This window comes from Panthera uncia (assembly GCF_023721935.1).
Source record: "Panthera uncia isolate 11264 chromosome A3 unlocalized genomic scaffold, Puncia_PCG_1.0 HiC_scaffold_11, whole genome shotgun sequence".
Classification (NCBI taxonomy): Eukaryota; Metazoa; Chordata; class Mammalia; order Carnivora; family Felidae; genus Panthera; species Panthera uncia.
Window position 1 is genome coordinate 44,279,656 of NW_026057578.1, and position 20,865 is coordinate 44,300,520.

General features: G+C 42.6%; 1 protein-coding gene across 3 annotated transcripts in view; it reads left to right on the forward strand.

Annotated features, from left to right (window-relative positions):
- The window catches only part of CFAP61 (cilia and flagella associated protein 61), a 280,634-nt gene that overhangs the window by 136,530 nt on the left and 123,239 nt on the right, over positions 1-20,865 (forward strand). The window contains exons 18-19 of one of the 3 annotated variants that reach the window (XM_049650102.1): positions 17,009-17,074; positions 20,368-20,859. The exons of 1 other annotated variant lie outside the window; for it this stretch is intronic. In XM_049650102.1, the coding sequence (XP_049506059.1) occupies positions 17,009-17,026 (18 nt within the window). In that variant the 3' untranslated portion in view covers positions 17,027-17,074; positions 20,368-20,859. Of the gene's footprint in view, positions 1-17,008; positions 17,075-20,367; positions 20,860-20,865 lie in introns of those variants that run through there. One more of the 3 variants, XM_049650103.1, reaches the window with a different exon arrangement.

The following is a 20,865-nucleotide window of genomic DNA, read 5'->3' on the forward strand; positions in this document are numbered from 1 at the left end:
AGTGGCCTTTTCTATAGTGATCTTGGCGTGCTATGTACCCACCCCCACAACACAGAGCCGTGGCTTATATCAAGGCACAGCAGGGGATGGATTGTTCACATCTCTGGTCCAGGAAGGCAGCCAGTTACCAGGCAGGTGGAACTGATGCTTGGTACCTGCTTCGCTGGGCTGCATTGTTTATTATACCTCTGAATTTTGACTTCTGAAGAAACACCTTTACTGCTGCTTACTGTACTCCTTCTTAAGAAGGTCTTAGTCAAGATTTAGTTCAGCAAATAAGATTTAGTAAAAGTTTTAGAAATCTTAAAAGTGTGGTGAAAAGATTTTCAAGAGCATAATCCACATGGGATGGGCCTGGACATTTGAAAATTAAAATGTGGAATTATATTATCTTAAATTATTTTTTTCTTTTCAACATTTTCATTGGATTTAATGTTTTAGGCTGATGACCTGAGACAGGGTGAGCCAAATAGAAATGTTTTAAGAGGAATTTCTATAGAGCCCTAAGAGCATTGTTTTCTTAGCAGAGCAATAGTGTTGCAGCCATTGAACTGAGTGAAACTGAGTGACTCATTACTAGATGAATGCCTTCTATTTTCCCTTTAAGTTTTAACGCCCCCTCTCCCCACCCCCAACCAGCACGTGGAGGTTATATAGCTCCCTCACCATGTCCGCACATTTCTCTGGCTGGGCACTTGCCTTTCATACCTTTTACCCTACTTAAACCATCTCAGAGTGACCATCCATTCCCTCGCCTTCACCTAGGAAGCCAGTCTTCAAGGGAACAGATCGTTCCAGGCATGAGTAATGGGATAGAAAGTGTTTCATCTCTGTGGGTTGCCAATTTGAATCTGGCACAAGCCAGCAGTGATTGAAATTCATCACTGCGTGGCAGGGAAATATGCCCCCTCCCTACTTCAAGGCCCTGGTGGTTTCTGCCTGGTTTGGAGGATAGGTGACTCTGCCATAATACCTTCCCTATGGCTTTCATTAATTGACAGCCCACCCCATATTGGGTCATAAGAAAGGACCTGGGAAACATACAAATGATTTTCATCCCACATTACAAAGGTACGCCCCCCCAAATTCGTCGTAATATCTCCATAGTCAGCCAGTACAGATTATGGATAAGAGAGAAGATGTTTTTCTGATCAAGACCATGATCATGTGGGATAGGCCTGGAAGACTCATTTCTCAGCTTGAATTGGCCATCTTGGTCAGTGCATGTACATTCTGGGAATTATTGTGGTGGGAGTTTTTTATTAAATGAATCAGCATGGCCCACATACGTGAAAACTATGACTAGGGAAACACTTAAATTTGGCCGAATTAATTGAATGGCCATATTAGGGACTATGGAGCAGTTTGACCCACACTTACTTCAGGGTGGTTCCAGTTTCTTTCCTTTTCTGCTCCTACACAGGGATTCAGAGATGACTGTGACACCTTCCCATCTGGGAACTTACAGGCTAGTGTCAGTATTAACGTGGGATTGCTTGGTCTGATTAAACAAGGATGGGAGAGGGCTGCATTGGTCCCTGGTACTGACAGCCAGACTCAGAAGGAGTAGCCACAATGGGTTCTGCACAATCACTTGGTAGGGAATGAGTTTGTTCTGAGGCATTGTTTCCTTTCTAAGAGTGGGATTTTAAATGAGTCCTATTTGTGAAATGAAATCCCGGAAAATCTTCCTTGAGCTAAAACAGCTCCTACCCTTGCTTCAGTATCCTAGATTCTCCCTGTCATCCACTTCAGTGTCTCTAATTCTTCATCCTAGTTTATGTGATTCATAGAATTAGAGGGTGAACTCATCTGTCTCTCTCTCTCTCTCTCTCTCTCTCTCTCTCTCTCCCTCTCCCCCCCCCCCCAAATTTTTGGGACTAAACCAAGCCATCATCTTTCAGATGACAGAATCATTTCAGGAATCATACTTTCAGGGCCATCAATCCCTGTTGTTACTTTTTTGTGGGGGTTTATTAGTGATGGTCTGTTTAAATCTTGACTAATGAATTCTTTGAGGCCTCCGTTTTCCCTTTGTCTTTCTACAAAGGAAAATGACAGTTTATTTAAACCCCCATTCTCAGAGCTAAGTGCTGGCTCACTTTTTGCTGGTATGTGATCTCTCAGGAAGATGTCACTCACTGGCATTCAGTTACCCTTGGAATTGTCCCTTTTCATCTCTGCTGTTCTTCCCCAGTCCAGCTATAATTACCATCTGATGGACTGTTACTGGATACTGTTTCACTTGTGCATCTGCTGCCCTAGGAAATTGCATTATTCTCTGAGCACCTGCTAGATTTTCCCCAGCTTGATTGTTCCCCAACCCCCCCCCCTTCAAACTTGGAAACTTTCGCTGCCCATGGTTAGACTTCCCTTGGTTGTTCTTCTAGTCGGGATGTGTGCATGTGTTTTAAAATCAGCCCAGTAGCATCTCCTTGGTAGAGGTTTCTAAAAATGTGTACCCACGTTTTTCAACATCGTATATGCACTGATCACCTTAATGTGACCATGGCGATATTATCTTGAAATGAAAGTAACCCACTTTACAGCCCATGGGTCAAGTTTGCTTTTTCAAGCCATTTCTCAGCCATTTGTTCTACGAACAGGAGATGTATTTGCTCTTATTTAGGAACTCTTTTCTCTGACATCCTTAGAAAAATTTACATGAGTTCTTTTTTTTTTCTCCAAATAGTACAAGTTCTGTGGTCATTTCCTTCCAATTCTCTGAACACCATCTAGTTTAGTGTTATGTGTAGTACACATGTGTACATAAGAATGACTTCTGTGACATCAGTGATTTATTCTCATAATCCCTTCCTCTTAGAAAAGGTTACAAAATAACAACAGCAACCACTTCTATTGACAGTATAGAGCTCTTACTAAAGGCTTCCCATGAATCATCTCATTTAATGCTCACACTGGCACTTGTAAATAGTCAATTCTACTACCCTCCTCAACATATCTAAAGAAAACAGGCTTGTAGGGAAGGAGGGTAAATGACTTGTCCAAAGACTAATTCATTGGCAAAGCTTCAAATCAAGGCATTTGGATGCCAAATCCCTACCTTCAATCATTACGTGTGTACTCTCTTATCTAAAAAGTAAAGTACTGCTGTCACAACTCATTGTAGGAAAACCAAACCGCAGAGAAGGAAGATGGCTTGCCAGAGTCCTTTTGGGATCTCCCAGATCTTTGGCACCAGCTACTTAATCAAAAGGTGACCCACAGATAATTGGCTTACCCCCAGAACAGTTCGGATTTTCCTCTTGGCCGAGTCCTCCACTCTTGAGTCTGATTCGGGGCCAGCCTGACCCCGGCTGGGCTCGGCTGGGAAGGAGCAGACTCATGGGGCCAAGGTGGTATGCCGAGGTCAGTTTTTAGACACCAGCTGATCAGGCTGTCTGCACTTCTCTCTCCAGGTTATTGTTGCAAATCTTTTGAAATTGTATTGGCAGCTGCCGGGAAAGGAGGGAAAAAAACTAGGATCTCATGCATAGGTTACGTTACAAATCTCTCAATATTCAGTTCCATGCTGCATGTGGCTTCACATTGTTCTGAGAATGTGCTCAAGTAGGGATGCCTGGGTGGCTTAGTTGGTTAAGCATCCAACTCTTGGTTTCCACTCAGGTTGTGACCTTACATTTCATGAGATCGAGCCCTGAGCCCCATGTCATCAGGTCTGCACTGACAATGTGGAGACAACTTAGGCTCTTTCCCTCTCTCTCTTTCTCTGTCTCTCTCAAAATAAATAAACATTTTTAAAAAAAGATTTAAAAAAGAAAGTTCTCAAGTAAATGCCAAGGCTGAGTAACTGAAGGTTTGCTCAGGAGGCCAGGAGTGGAAAGGGTATACACTGGTGGCATAATCGACAAGCCTGGACATTGTTTAGAATTTGGGCTGATAGAATGCCAAAAATGCCAAAAGAAATAACACACCCTTCAGGGTGTGATAAGCTAAGCAGCTGTGAAAAGTAAAGTTACTTCTTGACACCTCAGAATCATCAAAAACCAATCCTACATCCTATACTTATTTTCTGGAATAGATATTGTAGGATAGTCAGCATCTCTCTCCCTTCCATCCTCCCTCTCTCTCTTCGACAGCTTTATTGAGATATGAATTGCATATAATATAATACAATCACATATAATACAATTAAATACCATTTAAGTTGTACAATTTATTGGTTTTTAGTATATTCAAACAGTTGGGTAACTATCACCGTCAAATTTCAGAACTTTTTTGTCTCCCCAGCCATTAGTAGTGACTTCTTATCCACCCCTTCCCTGAGCCCTAGACAACTGCTAATTTACTTTCTGTTTCCATGAATTTGCCTACTCTGGACATTTCGTATAAACAGAATTATACAGTGTGGCATTTTCTGACTGTCTTCTTTGACTTACCGTGTTTGTAAGGTTCACCCATTTTATTGCGTGTATCAGTACTTGATTCCTTTTTATTGCTGAATAATACTCTATTATATGCATGTACTGTATTTTATTTATCCATTCATCAGTCAGTGGACATTTGAGTTGTTTCCATCATGTTGTAATGAACATTCCTGCACAGGTTTTTATGTGGCTATTATGTTTTCATTTCTCTTGGGTGTCCATACCTAGGAGCAGGATTGTTGGTTCATTTGGTAACTCTATGTTCAACATTTTGAGGAACTTCTGAACTATTTTCCCAAGTGACTGCACCATTTTGCACTCTCTCATTCTTAGATTAGACCCAGCATTCCTGGTAACAAGTGGTAAAGTGCTGGTCAACTCAAGACCAGGGATGGGCAGTGTACCTAACCATTCTTTCAATTCAGGAGCGGAGCTTTCCCACCAGTCCTGGAGAGCTTCATGCTTGGTTGACTGAACACCCCTAATAGCAGCTTCGGTTATTTTGAAAACAGATTTTTCTAAAATATAATCTCCCCTGATCTTATCTTCCATGCCTGACCCTCTCTGGCTCATCAGCCTCCTGTAGGCCTGCATGCACATTTAGATGAGCTCCAGCAACAGGAAAAAAAAAAAAAAAAGCCCATCCAAACCACAGGAGTGAAATACAGGACTTCCTGGTTTTTAAGCTACCAGCATGTCCTTTGTTTGAGTCCACCTTTACTAGTGTCACTGCTTTTAAAACAGCTCCCAACAGGAAAAAAAAATCCTGAGGCTTTCCTGAATATTGATCGGGTTCTTGCCACAACCCAATAGGAAGAAAAAAAAATGCATCCTGTTCCCCGCAGAGCCAGAGTAATGAATGCCGCTGAGGTCCAGAAAGGCCTCAGGATGTATCAGCTGCCTGCACTGCTGTGCTGAGCTGGGAAGGGCTAGGGCCAAGCAAGGCTCCTGGGTGGACCTGAGCTCCCGGGGCGGGAACTGGCCTTCACAGCTAAGTGGCTTCTTTAGAATCCGCCTTTAGGGAGGAAAGGCATGGCTGCACCAACAGGAGGCTTTGCTTTGTGTATTTTAAAGTAGCTGGGGATATAAAATGACAAAGGGCACAATTAGAGCTACAGATGCTGACTAGGAAGTTACATCTTTTCCTCTTGATTGAAAAAAGTTCCTGGTTACAACAGCAGTGCATATTTCTGATAGAGATTTTAGGAAAAATCAATAGAAAGAGAAAATCCATAAAAGCTGCAATAATCTATCTATAGATTACCTTTGTTAATATTTTGGTGTTCTTACTTTGGTATTCTTTTCTGTGGAAAAAAATACATGCAATTAAACATGATGTTTTGAAATATACTTTTTCACTTACTATGTTATGAATGTCTTTGCACATTACTAAGTATTATAAAGTGTCCTTTCAATGGTTGCACATGTCCTGTGAGCAGCCACCCCTAGCCACCCCTAGCCACCCGTGAGTACTTTCTGTGCCGGGCTCTGTGTTACACGCTTGCATGGATTGCCTCATCGCGTTCTCCCAGAAGCTGGGCATCATTTTCTCCATTTTGCGGTGGGGGAAACTGAGGTTAGGAGAGGTATGGTTATGTAACAGACAGAGCATTAAGCCCAGCAGGACTTGTGGGAATAATGATGAAGCCACTTGATTTCTGTCTTCCGTCACTCTGTAAGTATGCTCACTGTGGCTGGCTTCTCCCCAGTACCCAGGTGGAAAGTGGGCAAATTACCCTGTGATTTTTCTGTTTACTTTTAGGTAATTAAAGTTGTGTGAGTCACTCTAAATCACAAAACATCTTCATTCCACGAAAGGTCCAGTTTCATTTCATGTAATAATCAAAACTCAATTTTCATCTGAAGATTAGAGTTCCTCCTCCCCCTGCTGAAGCCTGTAGCTGGGGAAGGAGGGCAGGGAGGACCTTTTCTCTCTAACTTACCATGCCCCCGACTTATGTAGCACCTATTTAGCTTATTATAGTTAAGGGTGTGTGTGTGTGTGTGTGTGTGTGTGTGTGTGTGTGTGTGTGTGTTTAAACCTGTTAGTTTCTTGTTATTTAACTATATTCCCGGTCCTTGTGAAACTGGGGCAGGGCAGGGAGGAGCAGCTAGGGGAGCAGGCAGGTCTGGACTGCTCCTGCTCTGCTGACCAGCCTCCTCTTTTTGTGGCAGGTGCTTGGTTTCCTCAGAGATTCCTGTCACTGAGGGCATCCTGCCTGCTTTCCATAGCACAAGGTAATGCACCCTCCCAGCTCTGCGCCCTGGGTCTTCATTTCCCCCAGAGGCGGCCCTATAGGAAGAACCTACAATAAAACTCACACCTGTGGTCAACAGACAGCCACTGTGGGCCACCTTCCTGTCCATCACCCAGCAGCAGCTGGCCTGCCTATTGCATCCTTCACATTTCTTGGGCAGAAATCACACACCAGTCCACTGAGTCCATTAATGGTGGCAACTCATGTGAGGGTCTCTGAGGGCCCCAAACCTTTAGTGGAGACTTAAAGTGAAAGAAGAGACCATCTCCATGTGTCTTCTTTGGGGTGGAGTGACATGCGACCAAGAGCATATCAACATTTCTCAGTGAGGAAATCTCCAGAAAAATCCTCTCTTATACCTGTTCTTCTTGCCCTTTGATATCTTCATTGTGAATGAGGCATTTAAAAGTCATTTAACCAGTGCTTGCCCACCTGCTCTGACATTTTTCACAAGAGGAGCTTCTTTGGAACGTAGCATCCATTGTCTTCATGGCTCTGACGTCCTGTGTGACATAACTTACCCGAGGCCAGACAGCTGCTAGGCTGAGGCTTTGGGACTACAGCATCCTGGTGCCAGATCGCAAGATTCACCACTGTTGTTTGTAGCCATTCCCTAATGTTGGTCATTGCAGTTTTTATCCAAATTGTATCATTATAAGCAATGCTGTCATATCCATCCTTATTATTTTTGAGCACATTCATCGTAATTTCAGTAAATTCCTAGAAGCTATTTTGTTTTGCTAGGTCAAAGGTAAAGCTACTATTTCTTTAATCAGAAAACATGAAGTTTTAGAATTTGAAAATGAAAGCTGTGATTCCCCAGTTTAAAAAGATGGTTTCTTTTTGCATTGTGTTTGCTTTATCTAAGCAAATAATCAGCATGCAAAAAAGCCCTCTTTTTTTATTGTCAGATGTAGATGTTTTGAGTCAGATAATCAGGTCTGCAAAATGGCAGTCTTCCATTGGCCCGTGTTTTTATTTCCTCTGACTCAGTTGAATCTCTGCTTGGAGTCTCCACTCCACCTGGTGGGAGAAGAAGTAATCTCCATCAACTCCAAGTAAATTTTACAATTAAAAGTTTAAATGGAGCCCATTCAGGAACTTTCCCTTTTTGGGGGGACAGGTGGTGGGGAAGGCATTACAGTTCTCAGGAGTCCATGAAGCATCATGGCATTGTGGAGGTGGGGGGGCAGTTTTCTGGTGCTTGGGTAGTGCCTGTCCTCACAGGCATCCACTGGGTTTCAGAACGTCAGCTTGTCCTCAACCATCCCTTATTTTGGCATCCAGGTTCCCCAAATGGCACTTGCTACTTACATTGGGGACATTTCCTCTTCACAGCCTTGAGAACTCTTTGAGCCTGACGTCATGTTGGCTGGAGCATGCTCTTTCTCACTCTCCTTCTCAATATATATCCCTTTCATCCACGCTCCTCTCTCTCTCTCTCTCTTCCCTTCACTCCCTCTGCTTCCCTTTCTCCTCACCTCCTGCACCACTTTGGGCTTTGGGAAGCTCATGACCTGCCTTATCTTCTTTCTTGCCCTGGCACCAGCCTCAGTTATCTCTACCCTTCTCAGAACAGGTGGCAGGGACTTCTCTGTGAGGCACAGATCTCTCTGCTCCCATATTCTCCAGAACCTCTGTGAGGATCCTGTCCTTTTCTTCCACTTTTATGGCCTTAACCAGAGGGAAGGAGAGGCCTGTGCTATACTTGTCTCTCTTTCCCTCCAACTCTCTTCCTCTTTCCAATTTTGGGACAATAGACTTTGCTATCACCGTGTGTTCTTCTGAAATCTGTCATTTGAGGCAAATGCTTTTAATACTCAAAAGTCAGGCTTTTTTGAGACTTAAAAACCTTCTCTCAATCTGCCATCAGCTTTGAAATGAAAAAAAAGAGAACTGACCCACATACTCTCCTGCGGCATGTCTGCCCAATGGCTGGTGTCCCTGGATGCTGCCTGAAGAGTCAGGAGGGATCTTGAGTCAACAAGGATTTGTCAGGAATTAAATACAACTGCTAATGTAAAATAGTAGCCCTCCCCCATGATGATAACAGTAATATGCACACAGAGTACAGACCAAGAAGGCTACTCGTGGGGCTGGCCCACTCCTTCTGGACCATGGAGGAACTATAAAAACATAGGCTCCGTTCATTTTTAAGTGATTTTATGTCAATGGATACACCTATTACAAAGTATTATAACCCTAACTTTTACGTCTTTTCATGAAAGCTTTTAGATGTTGTATCTTGTTAATGAATTCTAGCTTAAAAAGGAAAAAAAAAAAGAAAGAGAGAGAGAGACAAACCAAGAAACAGACTCATAACTATAGAGAACAAACTGATGGTTACCAGAGGGGAGGTGGGTGTGGGGATGGGTGAATAGGTGATGGAAATAAATAAATAGATAAAATGATTTAAAAAATAAATAAATTCTAGTTTTATAAGGTAGGATATGCTCTCTTAGAAGATGTGAAAGACTAGGGAAACAGGGAAACCAACCAGGAACCTAGAGAGATTTTACACTCACATTGAGCTCAGGTGGATGAAACATTTTCCACAACTTAGTAATTTTTATAAAGCCATCTGAGTTTAGTTGTCCTTATTTACATGCTCACCAACTCTGAAGGGAAAATGGCATTTGTGTACATCAGAGGCAAAGGATCAAGTGGGCCTTGGAAAGCAAAGTGATGGTTGCCTTCCTGCCCGTGCTGGGGTGCCCTGTGCTGCCTCGGATAAGGGAGCCTGGTATGCCTGCTCCCAGCACAGGAGGAGCTCCACTGGAGGAGCAGCTGGAAGTGCTCTGCCCTCAGTCCTCACACTGCTGTTCCTGGGGTTGAACCTCTTTAAGGGAAAATAAAAACCTTTATCCTGTATGTTGCCTCAAGACCATTAAGCTGAGTCAAGATTACTGATGTCATGATCTCCATGGTAACCAACTTAATAAGCAAGAAGAAAACAAAAAGGATGGCTTAAAAACGGGGGGGGGAGGGGGGAGATAGAATAAATAGGTATGGAAATAACGTGGGAGCCATAAAGGTTTTTTATTGTTACTTGTTTGAGATGTCAAACATGACTCAACTACAGTTCAGGCAGGCCTGAGCCATTCAGGCAGTTGAAACCCTGGTAATAAACATAAATTACATACTCTACCATAGTTCCTACTTCTCCCACTCTTCAATCATGTCCCAGTTTTTGTTTGTTCTGTTTTTTTTAATATAATTCAGTGCATTGAAATTATCACCATGGTAGTTGTTAGGTTTTTATGGTAGTTTATGTGTTTAACTGAAAGGAGCCGTGCTGCCAGAGAGCCAGTGTCAGGCAGCACTCTCCGGTCACCACGGTGAAGCTTTGCTGGCCAACACCATTGCCATTTTCACCACTGCTCATTGACCCTCAGTATGGTGCTCCAACGAAACCAGAGATAATTGTTGATTTAAAAAATTGAACTGGGATTTTTCTATCACAATTTTTAATTTGTGAGCAGGTCACAAAGATGTCTGATAATGTCCCGTGGAATTATATACAATTGGCAACCATTTTAATTAGTTTACTAGACAGCCTCCCTCCTCGCACACTGGGTCTGGGGTCACTCTGTGTTGGTAGGACCCCGGCTAGTGGCCCCCTGGGCCATATGACTTCCAACAACTCACCAATTGAGAGATAGACACACAGATGGATACACACCTGGGTGATCTGATTGACCCTAAAGGCAGGAGCAAATGCCAGACTCTGAAGGCATTTGAGTAGCTAAGTTCAACTCATGCCCAGTACCCTGTCCATGACCATGGTTTATCATTTTGTCTTGTCAGATGTTGGTGCCTGACTCTGCTCTTCATGGGGAAGTTCCCACTGTCTTCCCTCTCCCCTCTCCCTACGTGTTCTGCTCTGCAGGAGCTGTTTGCTCTGGAGGATGCTGCCTTGGGCCCAAGAACCCTTGGCCCCTCTCAGGACAGCCATGCTGAGATCCCGGTTCCCTTGAGCTTGAAGTGAGACAGGACACCAGTGGCTTGGCTTTTCTTTCCCAACGTGCCTGCCCTCTGGCGAACCACCCCAGTGGAGAGCAGATGGGGGATACAGCCCCCCAAGCCCAAATTCCAAAAGAATCTCCTTTGCAGAATAAAATATAACAAAACATTATGTAATTCAATAAAACTATTCAATTTGTCTCATATTTTTTTACAAATACAAAAACATGCTAAAAGTAAGAAAAGCCAAGCCAAGTCAGGAGAAGTACTAATGAGAGTTAACATTTGTAAATGTTATATTCCATATTCTTTATAAGAATGAGCTCACTTAATCCCCACAGCCACCTTTGGTCTAGGAGCTCTTTTTTTTGATAAACCACATAGTTAGGTTTCCAGTTCATCTTCTCAAATGCTTTTTATGAACCATCCTCTGTCTCTCTCACTTTATCTCTCTTTGTCTCTCCCTATCCCTCCCCACCCCCATCACATACACACAAATACACACATGCACGCACATACAAAGAGTACAGATAATCACCATCCGGACATTGTCCTGGAGAAGTGCTTGAATTCCAGGCATGTGTACTACACATAATCAACTCCCCGAGCAGTGGATGACCACTGCCTGTTTGCCTGCTTTTGGAGTCCTGTTCCTCACCCCTGCCTCCCCTATCTAGGTTCTTCCCAAGAGCCAAGTGGGTTTGTCCTTCCCTAAACCTGCCTCTCTACCCTGGCACATCACTTGTCCAGGTGCTGTGTTCTTTGTTTAGACTCTGATACACACCGTGGTTTGGACCTACATTCATACAGTCACCCCCTGCCTGTGTGGGCAGACTCTTCTGCCTAAACATGGGCCTGGGGCCTGTTCTGCATCTCTGGTTAGGAAGCTCAGAGCTGGAGACTTCATTTATAGCCTTTGAATGTCGTATCAGGATTTATTGTGTGCTGACCACATGGCAGGCCCTGCTCTTAGCACCAAGTCTGCAGCAGTAAAGTAGGCAATTCCTGCCATCCTGGTGCCTGTGTCCTAGTGAGAGAAGCGCACGATGGACAGAGACACGATGCCAGGTGGTGGCAAGAAGAAAGCCCAAGAGATGATGGAGGATAAGGGGTGGGGGGTGGAAAAGGCCTCTCTGGTAAGGGTCACTTAAGCAGAGACCTGACACGATGGGACAGTGGGGGCCAGGAGGAAGGAGCTGATTTCCCTTCTTCATACCTGTCAGAAACCCAGGCTGTCCCTGGGCCTGCCCCTTGCCCCCATGTGAGAACCGCCTCCACCTTGCCGCAGTCCCATGGGGACACACACCCAATGACACAGCATTGATGCTTTGCCTTTGATTTCACAGTTATTTGAAATGATTCGCATGACAGAAGCCCAACTGATGCAGTTCGAACATTTCAAATTTTGTATGTAAACCCTTTTCTTTGTAACCTTCCGTAGCTTTTTGCTCAAAGAAGACCAGAGCTATGTGGTGTTGTGACTCCCTTGAAACATGATTTCTATTTTTAATAAAGGGGGAAAATACCCAACTCAGAAAAGAGCTTAGAATTTCAGGTATCCAAATGTTTGGAAAAGGTTAAATATTTTACCTAGATGGCAGTTGACCTCTTAGGAATTCCTGGGGAAGGCATTGTGTCTGTTTAAGAAAAAAACGACAAAGTAACTGCTATTTTGAAGGCTCTACTTAACAGATGTGTAAAGTATAGAAATCTATGTATTATTAAATAATTCTTTATAATATGCTCAAGAATAAGCAATTTGTAAGCCTGTTTATGTTCTCGCCATCTGGGCGCATTCTGTCACCCATCTGTTTCATGTAATTATGTAATTATCAATATAAGGAAAGAATAGGTGATATAATTAACAAGAAAAACCGATCCACACTGAAGAGTAAAAATGACATGCATCTGTTGAATTGCTTTTTGTTTCTCTTCCTTCATTGTTAACTGTTTTTTTCATTTCACAGTTGTATTCAGGCTGGCGACTTGGATCGCACCCTTAGGAGAGCTGTTTTTGCCATGGTGTGCTCTTGCATGCTTTCTCTCTCTCTCTCTCTCTCTCTCTCTCTCTCTCTCTCTCTCTCTGTCACACAGACACACACACACACACACACACACACACTTGAAGGCAGAATGATTAATAAAGTGTATGGGAGCTGGCATAACTTTGACAGAAATGAGCAAGGTCTTCTTGGTGTTATTCATTGATTCTCTACCTCTGGGGAGAGCCCTGATTGTCATTTCCAGAACACATAATATAACAGCTAGAACTCTAGGAAATATTTAAATTAATTAGTGACAGATGGAAGGACTGGGCCAGTGTGTGGCCCTCACATAGGATATTGGAGAGAGGAGCTGCTTTAGAAAAATTCCCCTACTTGGTATTTTTAATGACACGGCTCAAGCAATACATGTCATTTTATGATAGTACCCAATGGATTGGGTTCACTTCCACACAATCCCACTAATTAACCATTCATTCGTGTAATGGATAAAACGATGATGCCTTCCTGGTCTTTACAGATAGCAATGCAGAGCAAGTGGCCACCCACTCTTCTGTCTGCCCAGGAGAACTGACCTTCTCCCTGTGACTTGGGATAAGCAGAGGGGTGCACGTGTATATCCGTGGAAGGACATTGCAGTGATTTCTCCATTTCTGTACACCCCCACTCCTGTTCTCCAGAGAACAGACGCCCCCCACAGGGGTTTGAGGAAGCCCTCATCATGACAAAACCTTGGATTTCAGTTCTAAAGTATACAAAGAGGAGGCAACCCCCTGAGCCACTTAGATGACAATGGTTACCAGAGATGAAGATCTCCACACTTCCTTCCATTGATTTAAGGATCAGGAGCAGAGCTCCCATGCAGGCTTCTTGATGTGCTTTGCAGACCATCTTGCCCTTCCTTCCAGGGCTACCCCCCTCCTCTCCTCCCCCACTGCCTGTTCAGGGTGTGTGCACTGGAGGGGGCAGGATACTCAAGAGGGAAGTCCCAGTGTTGCAGACCCATAAAACTGCACAACAGCTCCCACCAAGGAGTTAAGCTTCACTCACAAACTAGAAATCTCTAATTCAGTCAGTTTTTGATATCTAACTAAAACTGTTTTTTAAAACGGTGCCACACACCAAACAGGGCTGGCTCTGTTTCCCCTTGCTAGGTGATCATTTTACGCATCGAGATGGTGTTGTTTTAACAACCTGTCCTCCTTGTCGTGGCCCACGACAGAGCCTCCTGAGCCCACTGTGTTGGTCCAGGTCTGGCTTGCTGGTTGACTTCCCACATGCGGAGGCTTGTGTAAGGGCAGCCACTGACTTCCTGCCTCCCCTGGTCTGTGATGTAGAAGAAAATAAATAACTGGCTCCCACCTAGGTTCCTCTTTGTTCCTTTGAATGGTTTTCTTTGATAAATTCTCCATAAACGTAACGCGAAAAACCATCCCCCAGTCTATTTGTATTTTGAATTATTCTGTGAATTTATCTTAAGCTATGGGCACCCAATGAACAACTACATAAGAGAAAATCACTAGGCCCCCCGTGGGGAGAGTATTTTAAAGGAGTAAGTAATAGGGACAAATGCGGCTAGATTACTTGAGGGATTTAGTGTGTTGTGACTTAATGTTTACTTATTTCCTTAATTCCACGTTAAAATGATTTAATTGCAACCATACTGACTGATCCATTAAGGATTTTAAAGGGAAGAATACAATCTGATTCCTAAAGAACCTTTCTTGTGTCATTTCTAGTTTTGAAAAGGTTTTATCAATGATTTTTTTTAAGAAACATTTCAGTTTATGTTTCTTAGTCTTTTTTTTTTAACAAAAGAGCATGGGGCGGTGGTTTTCCATGAGAAAATTATTATAAAAGAGCTATTTATATATACATCATATTCAGCTAAAAAATAAAAATGAAAAAAAATCCTTCTGTTTCATACCAAACCAAATTCAAAATCATTAAAGCTTAGACTAAATGGTTTTCATTTAACCCTCAAACGTGGCATTAATTTTTCAAGTGGTAACTGTTGCTTAAGATGCTATTGTGCCTGTGTGATAAATGTTTAATGATTTGGTAGTACATGCATGGCTTAAAATCCATTATTTATTGCACCTTCGCTTGCCTGGCAAAGGTGATGATTTTATAGCCCCAGCAGTCATGCAAACACATTTATACCAAACCGATGACTGATAATAAATTTCCTTACTGTAAATGTCAGTGGGTTTCATGTGTTGCTGCCATTACATCTTGTTTGGAAGCCGAATGCTACACAGTTATGGGAGGCGCCAGATGGTGTCATTAACACGAACGCTGGGACTGTTTACCACTGACGTGCATGTGAGAAATTAGAAGTGCCGGCCTGTCTTTGCACTGAAGCATGATGTCAGTGGTGCACAGGTGTAAAGACAGGGCAGTATGCTTGCCTATTCCCTTCCGTCCCACCAACAGGGATTTTAGGGGGTTTCTTTTTGAAAATAGTTTTGTGTTTGAACATAGAACAGAATGAACCAAAGGGGAATACTTTCCCAAAGACTCCTGCTTGATTTTGTGTGTGGGGTCCCAAACACCCTGAAAGTCACACCTGCCATCCCATAGGTGGTTCCCAGCTATCAGTGGCAAGCCAGCTCCCCTTCCAGGCATGGCAAGGCCTTTTGTACTAATTAATTACAGCAGGATTGTTATTGCTGTGTGTGTGTGTGTGTGTGTGTGTGTGTGTGTGTGTGTATGTGTGTGAGATAACTTCAGATATATAAATGCTTATTTTGGAGAATTTTCTGTTGAGAACATGGAATTAGCCTTTCCAAAAAGTGTTGTCAAAATCATTAGGAATTGATTCAAAGAATGAGGAAAGTGGGAATGTTCTGTACTGATTTCTTCCATGCAGTAGGCACTTCTTTTCTTTTTTTTCTTTTCAAATTTTTATTTAAATTCCAGTTAGTTAACATACAGCACAATGCTGGTTTCAGGAGTAGAATTCACTGGTTCACCACTTACCTACACCCAGCTCTTCTTTTTGCAAGAATTCGCAGTGGGACCAAGACCTTTACTTTCCCTGCTCTGATATGAAGTATCTGAATGACTGAGATTAGCCTCCCTGTGTTTTATTAAAATATCTCTCTACTTTAATTGGGCAGTGGCCACTCCCACTATACTATACTATAAATATAGTATTTCAGCTTCTTCCTGCTGAGATTTCTGCCTAGCCCTCTTCTTTTCAATTTAAAAAGAGTCTGGATTTATTGTCTTCCTTCCTGCAAGTCCTTCCCTTGAATCATTGATTCTGACCAAATTCCTTTGAACTTTGTTTTTAGCCTTAGCATTCTCCACAGGAATGTTCAGAAAGGCTTCTTCCTTCAAAACAATCATTGTGCATTGCTCTTACAAAAAAGTCCAATGAACATTTTGGTGTGCAGAATTTTAAAGTCATGTGAAAAAGAATACAAACCATTGTTTGCTTTGAGATGAAAGAGATATGCTTAATTTCTTCAGACTCACCCAGAGATACAATTGGATGTCAACAGGAATAATGAGCCTAATTGAAAGACTGAAAACATGCTTGAAGGCACACCTTCCAAACGAAAATTAGAGTCAGGACATGCAGGCCGTGTTGAAAAGAACCAGGGGTGAAAATAAAGAAATGTTGGGGAGACAGCAAGATTGAAAAGCTGTATCTGTGGAACAGCACTCACTTGGACAGAGATGCTCAGGAAAATGACTTCTCCTCCACAGGTGTCATTTTCCTAACAAATGAACCCGAGGCCTAAACCAGCAGTGCAAATATCCAGGTACTCAACCTGAGCAAACAGCTTATCCCCTGGGAGAACAAATAGAAAGTTCTCATCTTATTCTGTGTCCAAAGGTGGGAGATGGCAGCATGAACACAGTTGGTCATTGGCTTTCTCTCCTAGCTTCCTCTCCAGACCCCTGCTCTACTCCTCGCATCCCCTTCTGTGTCTGCTTCCTGTATTGTCCAGGCAGGACCATCCTGCCTTCTCGGGACATCACCTGAAAATGCATTAGTAAAGACTGATCTGTATTTCAGTGGGATGTGTCACCCTTGCAGACCCTTGTCCTGGCTTTTCACCTCTCATCCAGAAAGTTGTTCTCTCCCTTGTCCATCTGGACATATTGATCCTTTCAAATCCAGCTCAGCCAGCACTTTATGTAAGAAGATTTCCTTGCCATCCTAGACCACCCAAACATCAGCTGATCCGACAGCCTCCCAGCTGGGTCCAGAAGAACTGCCTAGCTCAGCACAGCCCATACTGCTGGCCCACAGTAACCTGAGCTAAAGAATGTTTGTTCTTTCGATTCACTCAGTTTTGGGTTGGTTTGTTACACAGCAATAGCTTCCTGACACATTACCCTTATCACTGCATTTTATATACTGTATTTTATTTGTTTATAGGTCTGTCATCTGACTTAATGAGAATTAAAGATGGGAACCATGCCTCATTCTTACCTCAACACACTGGTCAGTGTTTGGCACATGGTAGATGCTCAATGTGTATTTGTTGAGTTGACATTGTTGCATTAAGCTCTACATTAAAGTTTTGATGGCAGAATTTCAGGCAGCAGGATACTGAATGGGCTTATCTTAATGCCCTCAGAATCATTCCACGTATCCACCTGCCTTCTCCACCAAGTTAGACTGGCTTTGGAATTTTATACGAATACTTTTTCTAATTATTTCTCTGACTAGGGACAGGACTCTGTGACATTGTAACTCTCTGCTATGTATATGTAAGTTCCTTCTGTAGGTATGAGGGAAGATTCCAGTCTACTTCCATGATATTAAGTGCAAAATATTTTCAAGCCAGTGGCTAAGTATCAACTGTTCAGGCATCCCTGATAAGCTACATGTCCCATCCTTTATGATGTGGAATGGAAAGAGGATGACTGGAGGTCCTCTTTCTTTAAGCAAGTAGTATTCAGATGGATGATACCCCATACATTCTCCATAACCCTCACTCTTACTTTTTTAGAAAAGGAAAACAACAAACAATACAACTTTTTTTTTAATTTAACAAAAATCTCAAGAAAATTTATCACAGATTATTTTTCTGATTCCTTGCCTAATTATTAAGACATTCAGAGTTAAATTATTTATTGTAAACACATTCAGATATGCAATTTTCATTTAATACCTGGAGGACCATTCTTGTCTTCAGATACATAAAAGAGAATGTCATCACTCCAGAAGGGCATTATTTAACAGGAGGAGTGCCTTCCTTCACTTTTGAATTTGAGTGTTTGTAAAACCTTTGAGGCCATACCTTCATTTTATTTTATCACAAGTGGGTCTTTCATGGAGATATAGAAATTGAGAATAATTAAGCAGCAGTGAAGTTTCTCAAGAGAGACCTATGCACTGTAGTAGTAATTTGTGCTTTGAAAACAATACAGGATCAGGTTATTGATCCTGCAAACCATTTCCTTGCCAGGGATTTGCTTCATTCCTGCCTTTCCCTGTGTGTTCACACTGGAGAAGTCATTTCTTCCCTTTGTAGGGGACACTGTATGAAAGATGATACCTGGAGTGTCAAGTAGCTGAAACATGCCAGACAAGATTCAACTAAGGTGATGCAGAGGCTCTGGGGACATTTCTAAACACGTGACATGAGGGGCGCCTGGGTGGCTCAGTCGGTTGAGCGTCCAACTTCGGTTCAGGTCGTGATCTCACAGTTCGTGGGTTCGAGCCCTGCGTCGGGCTCTGTGCTGACAGCTCAGAGCCTGGGGCCTGCTTCAGAATCTATGGCTCCCTCTCTCACTCTTTGTCCCTCCCCTGCTCATACTCTGTCTGTCTCTCTCTCTCTCTCAAAAATAAACATTAAAAAAAAATTTAAAAAAAATAAACATGTGACATGACTCAAGGTAGGAAGGAAGGGATATGGAGCCATTTGAGGTTATCGTGGTACACGTGCCAGTGTGCCTGACATTGGGGATCAGTGAATCTTGTGTCTCTGAAAAACCATCAGTGGATCTCCCTTGCCAATGCTCATGTATGCATCAAAGCAATAATACTTCTTTTTACAGTTTATTTATTCATTTTGAGAGTGAGAGAGACACAGGGTGGGAGGAAAGAGAATTCTAAGCAGGCTCTGCACTGCCAGCAAAGAGCCTGATGCAGGACTCAAACTCACAAACTGTGAGATCATGACCGGAGCTGAAATCTAGAGTCCGCTCAACCAACTGAGCCACCCAGGTGCCCCAACGCAATCAAACTTTTAATGATTTTATGAGCTGCTTGTCAGGGGCAGTTACTTAATTAAAAACAAGTAAATCAATTTATCAAATCTAAGACATTATCATTTATAAATTGTACCTTATTTTATGTACCATGAAGGAAAAAAAATGGCAAATTAAGCTATGACACAATGTTTTAATGGGAGTCCTGAATAGAATATGAATCAGTCATATAAATCTCATTGCTTTGAAATTTCTTTCATCTATTCAGAGAAGAGAGGCAATTTACATTCCCTTCAATTGCACTGTTTGCTATGTGATGGGAATAAAACTTTTGCCGGTGTCTCAGTAACAAATGTAACACAGGTATCTACTTGTGGGTATCTGTCATCCTTTATTTGCTCCTACAAAGCACTTGATTTTTGCATTGCAAGAAAATATGGAATGACAGCCATTCCTCCAATGACTAATATTTGATTCACTAATATCAAATTTGCACCCTGCCGTTCAGTTTTCAGGCCTTTATGGGAACACAGTAAGTGTTCATTTTAATGCCAAATCATGCTGCAGTCTTTTTGAAGACATTGTCAGTAGCAGTTGCACACATAACACACAGGATTCTCTGGAAGTTATGCCAGTGAATAGCCATGAACAAGTCACCCACACCCAGGAAAGGAATTGTGTCACTGCCGCTGCCTGCTGACTGCAGTGATTAAGATGATATTGACTGTGAGGTTGATTTCAGGGATGCCAAGATGTGAAAAAAGTGTGCCTCCTAGAATCGATGAAATCCAGTAAAGGTCACTCAACTCAACTCCCAAAACACTTTTCTTCTAATGTAAATGTGTAAGAATGGCCAGAAGCGAGTGCCATAGGGTGGCAATGATTTTCACTTTTTATAATGTTTGCAAAATAATGAGAATATCCAGATGAGGAATAAGGGTGTACAAAGGATTGGTACAGATGGAGTTGATAAGAGCAATATAAGAAAAATGCAAGTTGAAGAAGTTTATGCAATGTATTATAGCAGTTTAAGGAACTATGGCAAAGGCCACTAGGTTGCCCCCAATAGCCATTGCTCCCTTTAGACTTAATAATGGAACCTCGATTTTATCCAAGGCAGCATTGCACCCAACTCTTTCCCAGCCTCCCTTGCATCAGGCATAACCATATGATTCAGTTTTGGCCACTGAGATGGAGGCAGATGTAGTTGGAATGGGAATTCTGGGAAGGACGCTTAAAGGGAGTGGCTCAGCTAGGAGGGAGGCTCCTTTTTTGTTCCCCCTTCTCTTCTTTCTGCTACCTGGAGTGGGGATGTGATGTCTGATCTCCAGCAGCCATCCTGGGCCATCTGTGAGGATGGAAACCTTGCACTAAGATGGGGAGTTAGGCAGGTAAAAGTCTGGGTCTTTGATAAGTTTATGGTACTCAGTAACCCTGGACTTCATATTTCCAGATTACCTTTGCGTAAAAGAGAAATTGTCTTCCATCCTGTTAAAGCTATTTTCTGTTTAAGCTAGGTTTTCTGTTGTAGGCAGTCAAGCCCAACCCTAATTTATACAGGAATCCTCTTTCTTTCAGGTAGGATTCAATCTATGTGGGAGAATGCCACAAGAATCTATTATGCTCCCACTGTCTGCCCTGGATAATGTGAAGAATGTAAAGAAATTAAAGATATATAATTATTTAAACAACAATTCTTCATGGGTAGTATCAACTAATAACTTTGCAGAGGGCTTCATTCGCCTCCCACATATTTCATGAGTGCCTAGAGTGTACCTGGAGTAGATCATTCACTAACCACAGCCCACTCTGCCCATGTAGCATGATTTGGGATATGCTCTTTATCATGCTAAGAATGCAAGCCAGGGGAGCCTGGGTGGCTCAGTGGGTTAGGCGCCCAACTCTTGGTTTCAGCTGAGGTCATGGTCTCACAGTTTGTGGGATTGAGCCCCATGTCGGGCTCTGTGCTGACAGTGCAGAGCCTGCTTGGGATTCTCACTCTCCTTCTCTCTCCTCCTCCCCCCCACCTTCTCTCTCTCCCAAAATAAATACATAAACATTAAAAAAAAAAAAAAA